At 29.8% G+C, this 20,702-nt stretch overlaps 1 protein-coding gene across 1 annotated transcript in view; it reads right to left on the bottom strand.

Moving 5' to 3' along the window:
* The window catches only part of LOC143064921 (DNA mismatch repair protein Mlh1-like), a 144,203-nt gene that overhangs the window by 113,073 nt on the left and 10,428 nt on the right, over positions 1-20,702 (bottom strand). The window contains exons 5-8 of the mRNA XM_076238134.1: positions 20,330-20,402; positions 19,243-19,334; positions 17,408-17,450; positions 16,509-16,597 (exon numbers count right to left, since the gene is read on the bottom strand). Coding sequence (XP_076094249.1) covers positions 16,509-16,597; positions 17,408-17,450; positions 19,243-19,334; positions 20,330-20,402 — 297 coding nt within the window. The remainder of the gene's footprint in view (positions 1-16,508; positions 16,598-17,407; positions 17,451-19,242; positions 19,335-20,329; positions 20,403-20,702) is intronic.

Below are 20,702 nucleotides of genomic sequence, written 5' to 3'. Positions count from 1 at the left end.
ACAATTAATGATAGATCTCATAGCAATATAAGCTGTAGGTTTCTCTTCATTTTCATTTCTTATATAATTATCCACCATCTAAATAAAGTCATGGGTTTAAAACATCATACCAGTCCATGATTTGAGGATCAGGGTAACTCAAATGTAGTGGTTTATTTCTACTTTAGCATGTAGTGATAAATTATTATTGACTTATGGCTTAATTAACATGCTTATAAAATCATAAATTACAGGTGACAGCATTGATTAAAAACTTTTTTTTCTGGCACATCTTTAAATCACATATTGAATCATTTATGGGTGTAAGCCTAAAACCAATATTTTTCAAATACTGCGGTTTTATTTATTTTTAATAATTATATTTTAATAAATTGAGGAAAAAATGAATTTTCATGGATATTTGATTTCATGGTTTTTCAAAAATTCTGTATGCATGGATGTAAAAAAAGAGTTCTTTGCTTAAAACCTATAACCACCAAATCCATGTAGATTTGTATCCCACTGATAAAAATGAATATACTTCATATTCCTTAATATTAACCATCACAGAAACTGTTTTAGTGTCATATATTATGCAAGACTGTAGATATAATAGATAATGGGAATTTGAGAATGTGATAACAACCTGACCAAAGAGCAGAAGTCCGTCCAAGGCTGCCAATGGGTCTTCAATACAGGTAAAAAATACTGCATCTAGAAGTGAGTCTCTAGCTCGACCATAAACAATAATCTATACTTGTTCAGAGAAAGTTTTTTAAGACCTTTGTTATTTTCTTTGGTAGCTTTCTAACTGACCTACAACCAAGTATCTATTGTTTATTTTTCTACAGCAAAAAAGATCCTCACATGAGCAAAGAGAACCAACTATTTAGTATACATGTCAAAACATTCAACCGTTTTCCCCTTTGAATACCTTCAACTTAAATGTTTTTTATTAGAATTTAATTGGGGGAAAATAATGCAGTCTACTTTCAGTCTTAAAAGCCATAGGAATCCAGTTTCTGATTAAAAATCTTAAAAAAAAAAATTTCCACCTTACAATCAACCTTGACATGATTTTAATTGGGAAAGCATACATGTCTTATAGTCTAGACTAGGGAAATTGAAAAATTAGACCAACACAGCATGATAAGTGAGACAATATAACAAGTAAAAGATATTGACACTTCAAGCTATTAAATACAGAAAACAATGTTATACAACTTTAGTATTAGAAATCAGCTGAAGTTATTTATAATTAAAGTGCAATAGGAACAGGGAGAGCTGAAAGTTAACTTTACATTATTATCATATAGAACATCATATTATTATCCTATAGAACTTTACATTATTACCATATAGAACTTTACATTATTATTATAGAACAATATATTATTATCCTATAGAACTTTACATTATTATCATATAGATCTTTACATTATTATCATATAGATCTTTACATTATTATCATATAGATCTTTACATTATTATTATACAGAACTTTACATTAAAATCATATTGAACTTTATATCATTATCATATAGAACTTTACATTAATTAAGGAATGATAAAAAATGTGGTGCACACTGAATAACACGCGTAGCGGGTTATTTGCAAGTGTGCACCACATTTTTCATGTTATTTCAAAAAACTGACAAAATATTAGTTATTCCTTATAATTTAATTCAAAATTCCATTTTAAACCGGCGTAAAACATGAAAAAATGTTGATGACGTCATGGTCACATGACAAAATTGTGTCTATGATATGATACACAAAACGTCATCCAATCAGATGACACATTACATCCAAAATTAAATTATTACATTATTATCATATATAACTTTACTTTATTATCATATATAACTATACATTTTTATCATATAGAACTTTACATTATTATTACATAAAACTTTACATTATAATCATATAAAACTTTATATAATTATCATATAGAACTTTATATAATTATCATATAGAACTTTACATTAATATAAAATAGAAATAACATTTTTATCTTATAGAATTTTACATTACATGTATTATCTTATAAAACTTTACATTGTTATCCTATAAAACTTTACATTATTACCTTTATGGAACTTACATTTTTGTCATAAAATTATGGCCAATGGAAACTGAATAATGTGGTCATTTTTCTAAATTTCCTGTTTTCATAACTTTGAATTTTTCGAAACACTAAGGATTTTCTTATCCCAGGCATAGATTACCTTAGCCGTATTTGGCACAACTTTTTGGAATTTTGGATCCTCAACACTCTTCAACTTTTTACTTGTTTGGGTTTATAAATATTTTGATTTGAGCGTCACTGATGAGTCTTATGTAGACAAAACGTGCGTCTGGCGTACTAAATTATAATCCTGGTACCTTTGATAACTTTTATTACATAGTTGTCATTCAGTTAAGCCAGTGGTTAACCATCATAATATTTTTGTTATAACATAATGATCAGTGGGTCACCTTCCTAACATTTTTAACATATAGATATGGCTAGTGGTTAACCTTCATTGCATTATAATCATATAAGTATAGCAACTGGGCAACTCAACTTTACATTATAGTATTTATTGTAATTACACTACACAAATATATCATAAGGATTCTATTAAGGTAGATCATAAGTAAATATTTTTTGAGACAGAATTTTCTTATACTTAGCCAGAGTGAAGATTTTAATATGCTCTTTTCAAAAATATAATAAAAAGGAGGGGTCACCATGCTATTTTTCAAGCTATGAGTCGTTGAAAATTGCCTAAATTTGGTTAGATTGTTCATGGAAAAACACATTTGTGTGCATAAAAAAAAATCTATTAGATAGAATTTTGAAATAAATTGTGAAAAGATAGGTTTTTTAATATGTTTTAAGAAAACAAAAAGAAAACATGGTTTCACCGAACTTGTTTTCTTGCTACAAGTAAAAAGAAAAAAAATCCCTATCTGTCCAGTATAATTTTTTTACTAAAAGAGTTATCTTCCCTTAAATGGCTTGTTTGAAAAAAAATGATTCTAATAGCAAGAAAAATTACATTTGTTTAAATATTTTGGATTATACAATAAATTGCCAAGTTTTCTTTATATTATTAAACAGTCTAACCATTAAATTGCAAATCTGTCTTCAAATTTGCAGATTGAGGCAAATAACTAGACAGTTTTTTTACTGTGATTGTTCAATCCAAGATGGCGGTATACCATAAATCTACCTTAAACTGATTGGCTTACAACTCTCTTTTAAATTGATAGTTAATTTCTCAGTAAAATGTTACTCCATGATAATGTTGCATATACAACCTGCATGTTTCTGCTATTAGCATTGAAATGTTATCATAAGAATTGCTTCTTTTTCGGTAGTTTCAAAGGACTGTCAAACCATTAACAGTGCACATATTTTCTTTATGGAGCGCTACTATGAGTCTAAAGTGCTTTGGTCAATGCTTTTACACCCAATCGAATCTACCAAAAAAATAGCATCCAATACTTAAAAATAGTTGAAGGTTTACAGATCAATTGGCCAAGACATCCAAATGTTACCTTCATTTTATGCCTAATTAACATAGAAAGTTTTTAATTAAATCTAGTGACGATTTTAAAATTTCAATTGACGTAAATAGAATTAATATTGAGACCTTTACACATTTCCTTCCTTATTTCCGTCAAGTTTTAACACTTTCTTACATGGCCACCTATAGAATGTACCTAGATTTAAAACATTTCTTGTGATGATGTTATTATCAGAGTATGTAACATCAAAGTGAGATACGATGTCAACAACATGTTTATCAGACAGATATATTGTAGAAGTCTAAATCTAGATATGACAAGGATATGTTAAGAGTACAGTATTTAAAATATACATCATTTAATTTTTGTTGTTTTTAATGATTGACTAAATGAGTAAATTACTCCTATGCCTCTTGTCAGTGGCTAAAGACTGGCAGCAGCATAACTTCAGGTTTGAATTATCAGCAAATTGTCTGGACAAAACAAAATAACTTCTCCTTGTTGATCCTTCCATGATAAATTTTTGGTCATGCAAAATTTTAAGGAAAAATCACAATGTTACTTAACATTTTTTTTGTTAAATGACCCAAATGAACCCAAAAACTATAAAAAAAAAAAAAAAATGTAAATAAAGATCCAGGAAAGACAGGTCTAAATAATACTTTTATCACTGTTGTTATCAATCAGATGCAGACAATTAAACATAGGTCTTACATTAAATTTTTCTGTAAATTTTATAAATGAAGACAAATCATTTGAACTTACTACAATACTTCCTGAATTCCAGAATGATTATTGCCTAAACATTCGGGATTGGTTGTATAAGAATATTTCACATGATATATATAACCCTTACTTTGATTCCTCTTTCATCTTGATTAAGAAGATATTTTAGTGAACTTCCTTTAGTCTATCCATTAGATTTCTTGCAATTAGACATCTCTCTTATTGTTTATGTGACAAATTTCAGCAGGTTTTACTATCAATTTCAAAGGGTTTTCTACGACATTTAGGAAGACTAATTACCGGTACTGGTTTTGTATAGTCAGGTTGTCAATATTAATGTTTAAGTTTTACAGGTGTCTTGATTATGCAGGAAAGGTGAATTGATTAATTATTGGTTGCTTAATATCCAGTGGCATATATTTCATGCAAGTGGAAAACTGGAGCTTCAAGGTTTAAAAGATATGTAAAATTAGTTTTGATAGAGAGTTGTCTCACTCCAACCACATCTTCTTATTTATTTTAAAACAATTAAATGACCATTGTAATAATTTCAAAATATAGTGTTACAATGAAGTATCATTAGGTTTTTACAGCTGATTTTGGCAATATCTAAAACAAATAATGCTATTGCAATTCCACCTAAATTCTTCAAAATTACCCAGTACAAAGTAAGAATTTAGGATGCAATGTAAATATAATTATTCTATTACAAAATTGGGCTTCTGGCTGCCATATTTCAAATTCATTACTCTACATAAAAGAAACTTAACACTTCCAGTGCAAATGCTTAAACCAGATTGTGCAACAGATCAGTTCAACAATTTGAATGTCTATATCTTCTTTGCAACATGCACAATTAATAGTCTATTTGCCTTCAAGGTAGGTGTTAATGCATAAAGGCAAAAGTAGTAAACAGCTGTTCAACACAGAATAAAAAAAGATGATGAGATAGAAATGCAAACATTCAAGTAATCAGACAATGACATAAATCAACAATATAGAGGGGTCAATACAAAATAACAAACTCTATATCTGTCCATAGCTGGGTTACAAACCAGGAACCACTTGCATAGTAAGCCACTGCTTTACTATAACTTAAGTAAATAAATACACATGAACAATGGAATCTTGTTACCCTGGCTTATAGCTTTGGGAAGAAAATCATGCCTTACTGTTAATATTTGTGACCCAACTGAATAACATAAAAAAAAGATTTAGTGAATAAAGCTATGGTTTGATGTTGGATATTTACATTATGGTATTCTGACTAATATGGGGAAGTGTATGTATGTTTCCCTTGACAAAGTAGACAAATAACTGTCCCTCATTGGCTGTATTAGTTTAAGTACTCCTTCAGTTTACTGTTTTATTTTGAATATATCATGCCATAGCTTAATTTAAGGAGATAAACAAGCTCTATTATTGCATTATCAAATATCCCCAACAACAATGAATTCTCAAAAATAAAAACCAACAAAACATTGAGATATGCCATAAGACAACCTCAAGTCAATGAAAAATGAAACCCATGTCCAAAAACAAATCCACAATAGCAATAAGGCATCATTGGAAACAAGACAAAAGCCTAAATATTTCTTTTACTACTTAATTGAGATAATCAAAAATAATTTGAAAAACAGACCATAATAATTGGGACATAATTCTTCTAAACTGATTTTCTTAATTTTGTTACACATTTATGAGGTAAACAAGTACATCAAAATAACCACACATTTTTCATCCTGCCATTTGCCAAAAAATATAGAGAGATCAATAACCACATTTATCATTTTCTGTTTCATATTATCCAATCAATAACCTATAAAATCAAATCATAATTGTTTCCCCTTAGTTATATATCAACCTTACAAGGTGAAGTTGTGATCTAGTAGTCAAATTGATATAAATGTCCAAAACACCGCAATAATTGACAAATTGTCACTTTTGTATGACAAGACATGTAGTAGGATGTTACTATACTTAGCATTAGTATTATAAGTTATTACTAGTAAGACACTATTTAACAGATGTTTTAACAGTAAGGTTTAATCAGTTAATCAAGAAAAAACTTTTCCTCAATTTTTATACTTGAGAACTATTTTCCTTGCATCTTTCAAATTACCAAAAAATACATATCTAGCAATTTTTCTTTTTAAATAAGACTACAATAATTCGTAAAAGGTCAAAATTTAAGTAGATTTATTTTCTTTCGATTTTATACCCAAATAATACCAAGGCAAATATAAGGCAATGTAAGGTAAAAGTCCAAGTCACACATTTCCTGCCATTTATAATAAAAAATGTCAATACCTCAAAAAGGAGCTGTATAACCTATCAATATTTTGTGCTTATTTTGTTCCTGAACTAATGATGCTCTTCTGACTTGTATCAATTTTAAATTCTAGATTTTTTTAATTTCACTTTTGTATATCCTTTAAAAGTTATTGTAAATTAGGATATTTTTGTTGTAATATTTTTGTTTTTTTTTGGCATCAAAGGTGAAAGTTCCCAAATTAAATCACTACAAAATAAATAATTCACCAAAAGATCAAGGCAATAATTTTCAATTATCATACATAAATTATTCTGTGTTAACATTATAATGAAATAATAAAATGAGCTTATACACAATTTAATTTGATTGAATGACGAGAGAAACAGTTAACCTCACAGTACCCAAATTGCACCTAGTACACAAATTACAACTATTCAACCAAAATTGCTGTTGAAATCTTACAAGTTTTCTTTGAGACTAAACCATTGGAATTTTTATGATTTAACATTATACACATCTTTCAACATAGCTAACTATATTTAAATATACACAAAAAGTTCACAGTAAATATCAACAGATGAAGCTACTGGAAAAAGTAAATCTATCATTTTTGTTTTTTAGAAATGTGTCCTAAAAACAGTTTCACAATTTTTTTAATTATTTTTTTTGTTGGTTTGTCAGTTTTTGTCTGTTAACAGAGTTTTGAAGTAGACCCTATAAAGAGGATGAAGGTCAAATTCAAAATTCAAAATTAGTGTCCATAATGGACTTGAACATAAAACTAAACAGCAACAGACATATTTAGTAAATCTCCATCTACAACATTTACAGATGACTTAGTGATATAGGCCCAGGAATGTCTAAACCTTTTTAAATGTCCTTTTTCTGCATTTAATTCTGACAATGATCCTATATGCAGCACACAATATTTAACAACACACAATTTAAACCTTATTATTGGAGAAAACCTTCTCATTTTAAACTCATACAACTGCTATCTGTTCATAATGTAAAGGAACTTAACAATTTAGGGAAGTTTTTATTTCTGGCCGAGAAGGCACATATTTAATTTAATCATTATAAATGCTTAATATGTGTTATGTTTTATCATACTCTGCTGTACTGTTATATGGGTATACTTACTTATATGATTTTTTGTCTAATTGTTTAAATGTAAATATATTTCACTGATGTAATTGAATATTTGTAATATTTATATTCTATAAGCTGTATTGCTTACGAATAAAAGATTATTATTATTATTAAACTAGTTTAGCTATCTGTCAAAGAAAATGTAACTTTTATTGTTGTTTTAAAAATAGTGGTCATTTGTCAACAAATTTTATAATGGCCATGTTATGTAATAACCTACTACTGCAGGCACTCTTATTAAGGTTACACCAATAAAACTATTGAAAGTATGACCTTGGCTTAATTCATCATTTAAATGTCTAGTCCACTGGCTCAAAAATAATAATAAACAATTCTTAAAGGTCAAGGTTACTCAAATATTGCTGACAGTATTTAACTAGATTGTAGTGATAAAATATTGTTTTCCATGAAATAGACTTGAAATAGTTTTCATTGGTTACCGTAATTATCTCAATTATCTAAGGTTATAATTTAAACAGGCTGTATCTTGTATCTTGTATCTTTTTAAATGATTTTCATATTTCACTATACAGTATGGATTTTGCAGGGTCTTTTCGTATTTTACTATACAATATGGGTTTTGCTGGGTCTTTTCATATTTTACTATACAGTATGGGTTTTGCACATGTTTTCAATTTTATTGTACATTATGGGTTTTGTAGGGTCTTTTCATATTTAACTATACAGTATGGGTTTTGCAGGGTCTTGTCATATTTTACTATACACTACAGTATGGGTTTTGCAGGCTCTTGCGATATTTTACTATACAATATGGGTTTTGCAGGGTCTTGTCATATTTTACTATACAGTATGGGTTTTGCAGGGTCTTTTTATATTTTACTATACAGTATGGGTTTTCCAGGGTATTTTGTATTTTATTGTACATTATGGGTTTTGAAGGGTCTAGTCATATTTTACTATACAGTATGGCTTTTGCAGGGTCTTGTCACATTTAAGGTTGTACCTAACACTACAGGGAGATAACTCTGTAAAGTCAGCTAAACGTTTTGATTACGTTGTGTTGTAAAGGGAATATAAAGATTCTCAATGATAAAAAATGTTTGTCAAACTGCTATATAACCAGTGTAATTTTTCTGACAAAACGGTTGGTTCAAAATTTTTGAAATTTTTATATTTTTGTGAAAGGGTCAAAGTAAGTACTTTGTCAAAATTTTATGAAAATTAAACGAGCCAAATTAATTTTAGTCAAGTGTTGGGTACCACCTTAACTATACAGTATGGGTTTTGCAGGCTCTTGCCATATTTTACTATACAGTATGGGTTTTGCAGGGTCTTGTCATATTTTACTATACAGTATGGGTTTTGCAGGGTCTTGTCATATTTTACTATACAGTATGGGTTTTGCAGGGTCTTTTCATATTTTACTATACAGTATGGGTTTTGCAGGGTCTTTTCATATTTTACTATACAATATGGGTTTTGCAGGGTCTTGTCATATTTTACTATACAGTATGGGTTTTGCCGGGTCTTTTCATATTTTACTATACAGTATGGGTTTTGCAGGGTATTTTGTATTTTATTGTACATAATGGGGTTTGCAGGGTCTGGTCATATTTTACTATACAGTATGGGTTTTGCCGGGTCTTTTCATATTTTACTATACAGTATGGGTTTTGCAGAGTATTTTGTATTTTATTGTACATTATGGGTTTTGCAGGGTCTTGTCCTATTTTACTAAACAGTATGGGTTTTGCAGGGTCTTGTCATATTTAACTATACAGTATGGGTTTTGCCGGGTCTTTTCATGTTTTACTATAAAGTATGGGTTTTGCAGGGTATTTTGTATTTTATTGTACATATTGGGGTTTGCAGGGTCTTGTCATATTTTACTATACAGTATGGGTTTTGCAGGCTCTTGCCATATTTTACTATACAATATGGGTTTTGCAGGGTCTTGTCATATTTTACTATACAGTATGGGTTTTGCAGGGTCTTTTCATATTTTACTATACAGTATGGGTTTTGCCGGGTCTTTTCATATTTTACTATAAAGTATGGGTTTTGCAGGGTATTTTGTATTTTATTGTACATAATAGGGTTTGCAAGGTCTTGTCATATTTTACTATACAGTATGGGTTTCGCAGGGTATTTTGTATTTTATTGTAATTATGGGTTTTGCAGGGTCTTGTCATATTTTACTATACAGTATGGGTTTTGCCGGGTCTTTTCATATTTTACTATAAAGTATGGGTTTTGCAAGGGTATTTTGTATCTTATTGTACATTATGGGTTTTGCAGGGTCTGGTCATTTTTTACTATACAGTATGGGTTCTGCAGGGTCTTGTCATTTTAAACAATACAGAATGGGTTTTGAAGGGTCTTTTCATATTTATCTATATAGTACGGGTTTTTCAGGGTCTTTTCATATTTACTAGAGTCTTTTCATATTTACTAGAGTATGAGTTTAGCAGTGTCTTTTAATATTTTACTAGAGTATGAGTTTTGCAGGGTCTTTTCATATTTACTAGAGTATGAGTTTTGCAGGGTCTTTTCATATTTACTAGAGTATGAGTTTTGCAGGGTCTTTTCATATTTTACTATACAGTATACAGTACAGGTTTTGCAGGGTCTTTTCATGTTGAAAGCAGTTGTTAATATCCTTTCATCTGTTCTATCAATGAGTTTGTCTCATTGGCAATCATACAACCTTTTTCTTTACACAAGTCTATTTGCAACAAGTGTTCCCTTAAGTTATATGATAGCAGCAGGTAAATTGTTGTGTAGGTTATGATAATTGGAACTTTTCTTATCTAAATGTGAGAATAATTCATTCTGAAGACAATTACAGACATTAAAGTTTGACAAGAACTCCCACATAAACTGGTTGGACCAGGCACATAAAAAAATAATATGTAATTAATATATATTAGGAGTATAATCAGATAACCCTGCATGTGAATATTCTGAATATTTATTAATTACTACTATATTTTAATATATTACACCCACATTTAAGAACACAGCTATCAATTATGTAGTATTGGCACAGGTTTGTGCGACATCAAATTTTTATATGATGAGAATTTTTTTTTATTACATTAAATCATCAAGAATTAAAACCTAATGGCACACTTTCAATAGAATAATATATCCTATGTTTTACTCACTGTGTTTGTAAGGTCACATGAACACAGTTTCACGACCTGTTGAGAAACCAAAAAATACCCCAAAAAAATATACTGCAATTTCTGATTAACAAAACATAAAACCCTTGTTGCCTCTTAAAACTTAAATAGTCACAAAAAGTTTGTTTAGAATCCCATCAAATTGCATCCCAGATTGGAAGAACCAAAAGGGGAGACAATTTCACTATTTCATGACATAAAAATTTTTTTAAAGCCTCTTATGATTTGTTACATCCAAATCTCAAAAATATGTGTTATGTCAAATCTATTGTTTAATCATGTTTCATAATTCATACATCAAAATGAGATAAAAAGAATATATACAACACTTAAAATCTGTGTATCACTAGGTATCATCTTATTGTGTATCAATAGAACAAAATCAATGAATGTCCTATCACCTGGAAAATTGACAAAATCTAAAAAGCATATATGGATGGAGAGTTGTCTCACTGGCACTCAAACCACATCTTCCTATATCTATATAGGTACAGTCAGGTACCCATGATGACAAACAATTCAATCAAGTATGAAATCTTTAGAACATAAGGTCTTAGAGTAAGAAGCTGCAATGAATGGATGGAAGAAAGAAGATTAGTACATGTTCTCTGCTATGGTACAGTGGGGCTTAAGTTAATCTATGTACATATTTCAACAACTGCTGAACTATAGACAAGCAGTAATGATGATGATATATTTACACCAAAACTTGTGGTACCTAGTATACAAACTGTTGTACAATAAAACTTTCTTCCTTTTACAGTAATCATAATGAAAATATTCCCTTTTTACATAATAAAATAAAACATTTCCCTTTCAAATGATCATAAGTAAACACAGAAATAAATCAATCAAGACAATAACATGTTTAAAAGCCCTTAGTTTCTAAAATTCTTAATTTCCATTAAATATAATATTCCAACCATGCAAAGTATTAGAAAAATATTCCTTTAGTCAATGATTTATGTTATAAGTGGCATTTTTATTTTAAAAATCAAGGATAAATAACTATTTTTATCTTTCTGGGAAAGGAAAAACCGCTCATATATCAAAATTTTGTTTCTTGAATGAAAATCACATATTACTGTTGATAAAAGAATTATACTGTAAATGATGCATCATCATCTGTCATAAGCTAAAAATACATCTACATAATGATTGGCAAAAAATATGTATAAGATCACCTTCTATTTAAAACTCTCAAGATTGATTGTCAATTCAGCATGACATTCAAATTTCTTGGAATATTCTTCTTTAAAAATGATTCAAAAGGCTTCTACAGTAACTAAGGAATTTCAGACAAAAATATAACTAGATGGCTCTAAAGCTCATATAGGTCTATGTGCATCTTCAACAAAGGACATTTTACAACATTGTGGATTAGAAAAGAATAAATATCTTAAATAACTTTTTTGTTGATGTTGAATTGCTGATAATTTTTTTGTTTATAGTTTCTCTCTTTCTCTCTTTAAATTTTACAAAAACCTAAAAATAAATCATGTTATAAGGGCAATCACTCCTAAAAGAGTCTACTAATATTTTCACAAAATTTAACTTATTGGTACATCTTGTCTTGCAGATTATTTTTGCTATTCAAAGTATCTATTTATCTCCTACAATTTTTAATATAATGAGTAAAAACGCACCAATGCCTATTTTTCAATCTATGAAGGACCATAACTCTTCACAGAAAAAAAGAAAATCCTGAATATCAACCTTGACCATCATTTTGTCATTAGGAACAGCATATTGAAATCTGAAAGTTTCATAAGTTATTGAACAGACAACAAATAAAGTGCCATTTTCCCATATAACAAGGACCATAACTTTTGAACGTTTAGGAAAAATCGTTAATGTTGAACTTGACCTTTATTTTGTCATTAATATCGACATATCAAAATTTGATAAGCATTAGTTGAACAGTTCATATATTATTGCAAGGAAACAGCTGGCAGCCACCTGTGTGTTCGCTGTACTTCATCAATTTGATAACATGTAATTATACTGGAAGTGAAATAGAATTGAAATCTTGTCAAGTGAATAAAAACAATGATATATGAAAACATTTTAATTAAGTGAAATTTGTGATGATTTACATGATCAAAGTGGTTTTTTTTTTCATTCAGAAAACCCAGTTAAAATGAACAAAATTAAAAATTCATCCTTTAAGAGAAAAGGCTCCTTTAATAAGTCATCTGACAGTTTTGATGTAAATGGATAGTTGGCAGATTTGAACATTTATGCCCATGTCATATGTTCTCTATTTATAACAGTTTTCAAGATAATCATAACAGACAAACCTTGCATTTTACCCCTATATTCTATTTTAAACCACACACATTTTTTAATCCCTGATGATGATTAAGGCCTAGTTTTTTAAGAGGAGAAGATTTTTCTAAAGTAGAAGGAGGACAAACTGCAAGGGATTTAAGAAAAGCTCATTTGGCCTTATGGGTCAGATAAGCTAAAAAAATATAAATAGGTAATGTGTAAATGGGACAGAGATGGATGGCCTCACTTGCATGTAACATTATAAAGGGACATAACTCAAAAACTGTAAAAGTGATGCTACACAAATGCATACTTTATCTGAGTTGTATGGTAATAAGCATTGTTTATAAGTTTCATAACATTTGGTTGAGGCAAACTTAAGTCAGAAAACATAAACCAATTTTGGGATGTACAAACGGACAAACAGATGTACGGACTGACAGATGGACGAACATAAAGTTTGAGCATATTAATGTTAATTATTCTGCTCTAATAATAACTCACAAAGAGCCGACAAACCAACCTCAAATAAGACTTTCACTTACAAAAAGTGAACGGCATGCAACTTATCAAACTATAAATTATAATTCATTTCCCTATTAATCATGTAAATCATCATAAATTTCACTTAATTAAAATGTTTTCATATATCATTGTTTTTATTCACTTGACAAGATTTCAATTCTAACTGACTTCCGAGTATAAAAGTTATTTACACCGTGAGTAATTAATTACTCCTCTTGAGACCAAGGTTGCAGGCTACTTTTATGTCTGTCAAACATATTGCTATGTGCACAACACATATTTTAGATGACTGTGGTCACAGAAGATTTCTTATCACATAACACGTGAATGTTTTTTTACAATTATCTTGTTTTTGTAGTGACCCTCAATAGTTTTATTTAATAAACAAATTTATCATCACTATAGAATGCATAAATATTGACAAAAATTTTGATACCAATTCAAAGTTCAACATGGATTAATAAAAACATCCTTAAATTACATAAAATTTCATGGACACAGAGTCATTTTACTATGATCTGCATGAAACAATTAATGTAGAAATTATTTGCCTGGAAAGCATGATTGATTGATTGAATTTTGGTGTTTAAGGCCACCACTATGGCAGTCAGTATTTATTGGCAGAGGAACCAGAGTACCTGGAGAAAAACACAGAGCTTTGACAGGAAAACTGGAAATCCTGATAGAGTAAGATCTCTTGAGTCATACCTTTCCATGAACAGGGTTTGACAACCAAGTGTTGTCAGGCTAGTCATCACTATATATAGATGAACTACTTAGTGTCATCAGCCACCAAGGCTTAAAATGTAGAATGGTTTCTTGCCCAAACGCCTTGTTTAAATCAATTTTCAGTGGCTGGATGGATGTTTCAACCATATTCTAGACAAGAGCATGTTTAAGTGTTACGAAAGGCGCTTTAGACTTACATAACAACTCAAATTTTCGACATTATAAATCAAATGAAACAGTATTGATGTTTATCGTGACTTCCTTGTCTGTATCATTCTGTTCATGATCATATATGTATGTAACTAGTATGAAAAGTATGGATGCATGTGTATCGCACATGAATAGATCACAGTGAACGTTACTCGGAATTCAAGTATTTATTGATATGCAAATCATATAAGAATTGTACTTTATTACTTTCACAATTTTTGAATCTGTATTTCATCTGAAATATGATGAAGCATTGGATGTCGATGACCATTTTACATTTACAAAACACAATATTAAATCAAAATGAAATAAAGAACTAAATTGTAAACTTTGATCAGCTTGCTATTGTTCAATTTATATTTATTTTACACACCTATACCATGTTAATTATGTTTTCTTCAGATTTTGCACTATATGCCTTTGTACTAATTCTGTAAAATTTGAATGTTTTCATTGTCAATATACTTGGCAATTGATTTATTGAATATCACTGTAATTCTTTTAAAATTTAACTTTGATATTTATGGTTTCAGTACACATTTGTATCAAATTTATTAAAATTGAAAATATGTCAGACTTATAACCCTTTTAAAACACTTTTGGTATTTGATATGCGGTCATTCCATAGGTTACTCAGTTAACCTGCTACTAGTAATTTGTCAATGAACCAAGTGAAGGTAATTAACAAGGTTTTTATCAATTTCTGGCATTTAAAACTTCATTGGTTACAACAATTAGAATGTTGGAAAAAAATAATGTCTGAAAAGGGAATCTCAATGGGAAGTGCATTGTTTAAAACAGTTAGGAAAGAGCTCTCCAATTTTTGCTCAAAATGACAATATAATTAGCTGTAAGATTGTGGGTGTTCCACACCAAGGTTTACTCATAGATAAAACAGTCATATAAGTTATAACTACATGTACTTTTTTTTTTTTTAATTGAGAATGGACTTGTGTCAAAGAGACAACAACCCAAGGAGTCAAAACAGCAGAAGGCTGCATTGGTCTTCAACACAGCAAGAAAATTTGGCACCTGGGGTCAGACTTCAGCTGGTCCCTTTGCAAAAATGTGTACTAGTTCAGCTAAAATTGATGTCATACTGAACTCCAAAACATATGAATGAACTAAAATTAAAAATACACGACCAACAAAGGCCAGAGGCACCTGACTTGGGGCAGGCTCAAAAATGCCTATCTTGAAAATAAAGATACTCTCATTCACATGCCCTCATTATTCTACTTTCTTATAAAACATGTCTACGGCAAAAATGACACACAACTTAATAGGTGCATGGAATTTTCCTTCAAATATTGTTGCACTAAAAACCATAAGCTATAAGTAAACAAATAAATAGAGGTGAGATGACCTTTTGCCAGCATTTATTAACTCATATGCATTGAGAAATAAGAAAAATTAAAAGTCTCGACCAAGCTAACACAAGTGTTAAATAGCATGACATCACAAGTTGTACTGATTTGACACTTGACTGGTTCATGTAAGTTTATCATGTAAAGGGAGATAACTAGGATATATTTAATGGAAATCATTATATACAAGTAAATACTAAAATAACTGTAGCAAATAATCACTTCATTTGTTCTGCATTGTTTCAAAAAATTGATATATATATATATATATATATATATATTGATTATTGGAAGCCACCTACCGGTAGTTCTATTCATAATAAAAGTTATAAGTATTTAGTCATTGTCAATTAGAACATAGCCAAATTGCTATGAGGAATTATGTTTTCATGTTCAATAAAAACATAAAACATATTCTATAATAAAGTAGGATTACTAATCATGCATATCATTACTAGAGCCTGCTAAAAATTCAGGGCGCTTGAAGTACTTTTAAAAGGATTTCTCATCTGAAATAAAGAATGTCGACTGTCTCTTCACAAGATATGCTTTTCTATTCATGAAATTTGAGGTACATAGAGTTGACAGTAATACAGTAAAATAACTTACTTGGCAATGGATGGACCAAATATTGTCCTGATGTTGTCTACTGGTGAAGAATTAACTGGTGTTCTCACATCTGCTGTACTGTCTCCATGCTAGAATAGTCATTTCAACTTTGTTAAAATTAACTATACAAAATTGTCTTTGCCTTGATCAAGTCAAAAAATTTGTGAGTGGCTGTTTTAAGAATTTGGTAGTTTCTGTTCAATGTTTTGTATAGACTAGAAATGATTCAGGGCTTGACATATTGTCTATAAATGTTTGTTTTTCTGTTGTTTGGTTTCCTTCTCACCGATGTATACCCCTAAATCTTCTTACATTAATATACAATACCAGTTCTATCAATTTATAATTTTTTCCATTCAATTAATTTAAAACCCTATCATATTTTTTATTCAGTTAATTCACTATATAAATCGAATCATATGACCCATAATTTCCTCAAATCCTGCTTTTAGAGAAAGATAGGCTATTATATTGACGTGAACTGTTAGTCCTTTACAGCCCAACAAGGGCATATGAAAAAAATAAATATCAAGTTACAAGATTTCATTCCTTGCTGATGGTTAATAATTACATTACCGGTAGATGTATGTTTCACTATAATACGTTATTCTGATTGGCTTACTGTACATTCCTCAAGCAATTGCATTACTCAATAAAACTTTTCATTCATGATAACACGAGGTCCCACAAAAAAGTGCACATGTGAATAAAATTTTAAAATTTATAAAATTTGTGTTTTCATGATCCTAGCTTAAAAATGTAATTGAATGCTTCTTTTTTAACTTCATAGGGTTGTAAAAGTGTTTCTGTGCTTCATACAAAATGTACTTCGGTCAACGCTTTTAAACCCCAATGAAGTTACAAAAAGAAGCATTCAATTCTTAAGTAACATCTACTACCTTTTTAACTGTAAATCCTACACCACTGTTGTGAACTGCATATCTGTAAAAAAAAAACCCAAAAAACACATAAATTACTTTACACATTTTCCAAGTTAACACTGCAATGTTTATTAATCAAACTTTTATTTTACTTTAAAATGATAAGCTCATATTCAATCATAGTAGTGGGGTTAGCATTTTCACATCAACGTCATTAATAAAATAACATACGATAAGTGGCTATATACTACAATATAATATAGTTATGTTAATTGCAACTACCTGTAAGGGGTTTAGTATCGTACCATCATAATATGAGAAGATAACCATAACATTTGGTTTATTACTTGGTAAACTGAACAAGATTATAAAGGCAAAGGTTGACATCTAAAGAAACTGAAATATACATGTATCAACTAAAATGAAAATAAACCAGATGCTCCGCAGGGCGCAGCTTTATATGACCGCAGAGGTTGAACCCTGAACGGTTGGGGCAAGTATGGACACACCATTGAAGCTGGATTCAGCTCTAAATTTGGATTGTGATTAAATTGTTGACACAGCATAGGTTTCGGACACAGAATGAATGTGGTCTAATGAACTTAAAATTTTTTTTTTGCCTTTGAGCAATTCACTATGCTGTTGAATATTAATCCTCTCAAAAAAATGTTTGAAGAAATTTTCTTTTTATTTATGAAATCAAATTTAGCCCCCCCCCCATTTTTTTTCACATCCCCCTTTCCCTTTTTCCAAAACTGATCTCAATTAAAATTTCTAATGGAGTTTGCAACAATAACTGCTCAATGAAATACAACATAATATATTAAAATGTAACAAAAGGTGCTTGTTATCACTGAATGGTAAAGATTGTTTTAATTTATCAGTTGGTAGTAAAGTGAATATACATTGTATATTGTATAAAACAATGATTTAAGTTGATTCATTTACTATTCTGGACAAAGAAAGATAACTCCAATCAATTGAAAATTCTTGCTATTGCACAATATTGTGCAATTAGATATTTCTTGCTATTGCGCAATACTGTGCAATTGAAAATATTTGCTATTGCACAATACTGTGCAATTGAAGATTTCTTGCTATTGCGCAATACTGTGCAATTGAAAATTACTTGCTATTGCACAATACTGTGCAATTGAAGATTTCTTGCTATTGCTGAATACTGTACAATTGAAAATTTCTTGCTATTGCACAATACTTAATATAATAATTTTGGATCCTGATTTGAACCAACTTGAAAACTGGGCCCATAATCAAAAATCTAAGTACATGTTTAGATTCAGCATAATCATAATTCCTAAACTGTTCAGACCTCAACTCCCAAAATCAATCCCAACCTTCCTTTTGTGGTCATAAACCTTGTGTTTAAATTTCATTGATTTCTATTTACTTATACTAAAGTTATTGTGCGAAAACCAAGAATAATGCTTATTTGGGCCCTTTTTTGGCCCCTAATTCCTAAACTGTTTGAACTAAAACTCCCAAAATCAATCCCAACCCTCTTTTGTGGTCATAAACCTTGTGTCAAAATTTCATAGATTTCTATTTACTTAAACTAAAGTTATAGTGCGAAAACCAAGAAAATGCTTATTTTGGCCCTTTTTGGCCCTAATTCCTAAAATGTTGGGACCAAAACTCCCAAAATCAATCCCAACCTTCTTTTTGTGGTCATAAACCTTGCGTTAAAATTTCATAGATTTCTATTCACTTTTACTAAAGTTAGAGTGCGAAAACTAAAAGTATTCGGACGACGACGACGACACAGACGACGACGCCAACGTCATACCAATATACGACCAAAAAATTTTCAATTTTTGTGGTCGTATAAAAATTACCTGCTGACAACCTCTACAACCTTAGCATGCTCATCTGAAGGACTTTTTAATGCTTTTCTCCTTGTTGTAATGTTGTAAAATAAGTCTTCTACCTACATATTGAAAATATACAATAAAACAGATAAGAAACTATAAAGTAAAACTTGTTAATATACGTCCAACTGAACAAGGTCTTTATAATATAACAAACATATGTTACAAATGAGTTTTTCAACAATAGCACTTTACAACATGGCCATAATAACATTTGTGTAATGAAGAGAGAACCAGGGGGAAAAGATACAGGACAAGTGCATTGTAAACTATAATCAAGCAATAGCACTATTATTGCATCATTTATATTATCTTTCACAATTCAGGAAAAGGTGACATATAGAAATGTCTGTGTAACTGATGATAATATAAAAAGTCGGTATCTTATACAACTAGAACCATTTTAAAACTTGAGTCCAAAAAAGGAAACAGATCAATAAAATTTACAGTATACCATGTATTGTTAGATCTAAGTAAGTAAATGAGATTATCTCCCCTTCAACATATATATATATATAGTATCCCGATAATATTTCCTTAAACACTTCCTTAGGGCATGTAGTTAGTGTTCTACAACTGTGCAAGGTTTTATAAAATCTGTCTAATATGTTAGGAGCAGTTTAGCTTACCAAAGACTATTACAACATATTGTAATATTGAAGTAAGAAGTTAAGAACATTTGATAATCTCCCCTTATGATCTTGGATCAGGATTATATACCATGGTATTTCTAAATACCCCTTCCATCCAAACAAAATTTAATTTGCAAGGAAGTATTAAATGGGGGCAATGCTGTTTTATAAAGGGACATTCATATTGAGTTTTAAATATTTAAAAGGTAATTTGGAAACAGGTCTTATCACCAAATACAATGGAAATCAATGGGCCATAAAAATGAGGTCAAGATTAAGTGACTCACTATTTGAAGAGTATCCAATCAATAGTCTTTTATTTATCATAAAATCAGAAAAAATATCATGAAAATGAAACCAAGATACTAGTAACCTTTCGCTTATTACAAAAGATGTACAAGTATTTGCAACAGAAAACTTACTGTAATTTGTGTTCCAATATTTCCAGCACAAGGCTTCACTGGTTCCTTTAACTTTCCATCTGAATACATGCCCCTATAGTATAGCAAAGATCGAAATATCAATGTTAATGCAAATTATTAATGAGTATAATTGTCTACTAAGCTCGATGAATAGATGAATTAAAAGTTTAAATATGCAGAAGCCTAAACTCCAGCAAATCAATAAAGATGATAATTATAATTTATTTTTTTGGTTGTCACAAATGCAGGTACCCCCTTCTAGTATCTTTACAATCACTAGGACTGTTCTGCAAAAAATTCTAAGTTGAAAGGGTATAACTAGGATAAACTCAAACAAGTTTATCTTATCTGCATAGAGAACGACTTTGATTGA

This window comes from Mytilus galloprovincialis, chromosome 2, assembly GCF_965363235.1.
Source record: "Mytilus galloprovincialis chromosome 2, xbMytGall1.hap1.1, whole genome shotgun sequence".
NCBI lineage: Eukaryota > Metazoa > Mollusca > Bivalvia > Mytilida > Mytilidae > Mytilus > Mytilus galloprovincialis.
The sequence above is the reverse complement of the archived record's forward strand: the minus strand, read 5'-3'. Positions and strand labels throughout refer to the sequence as shown.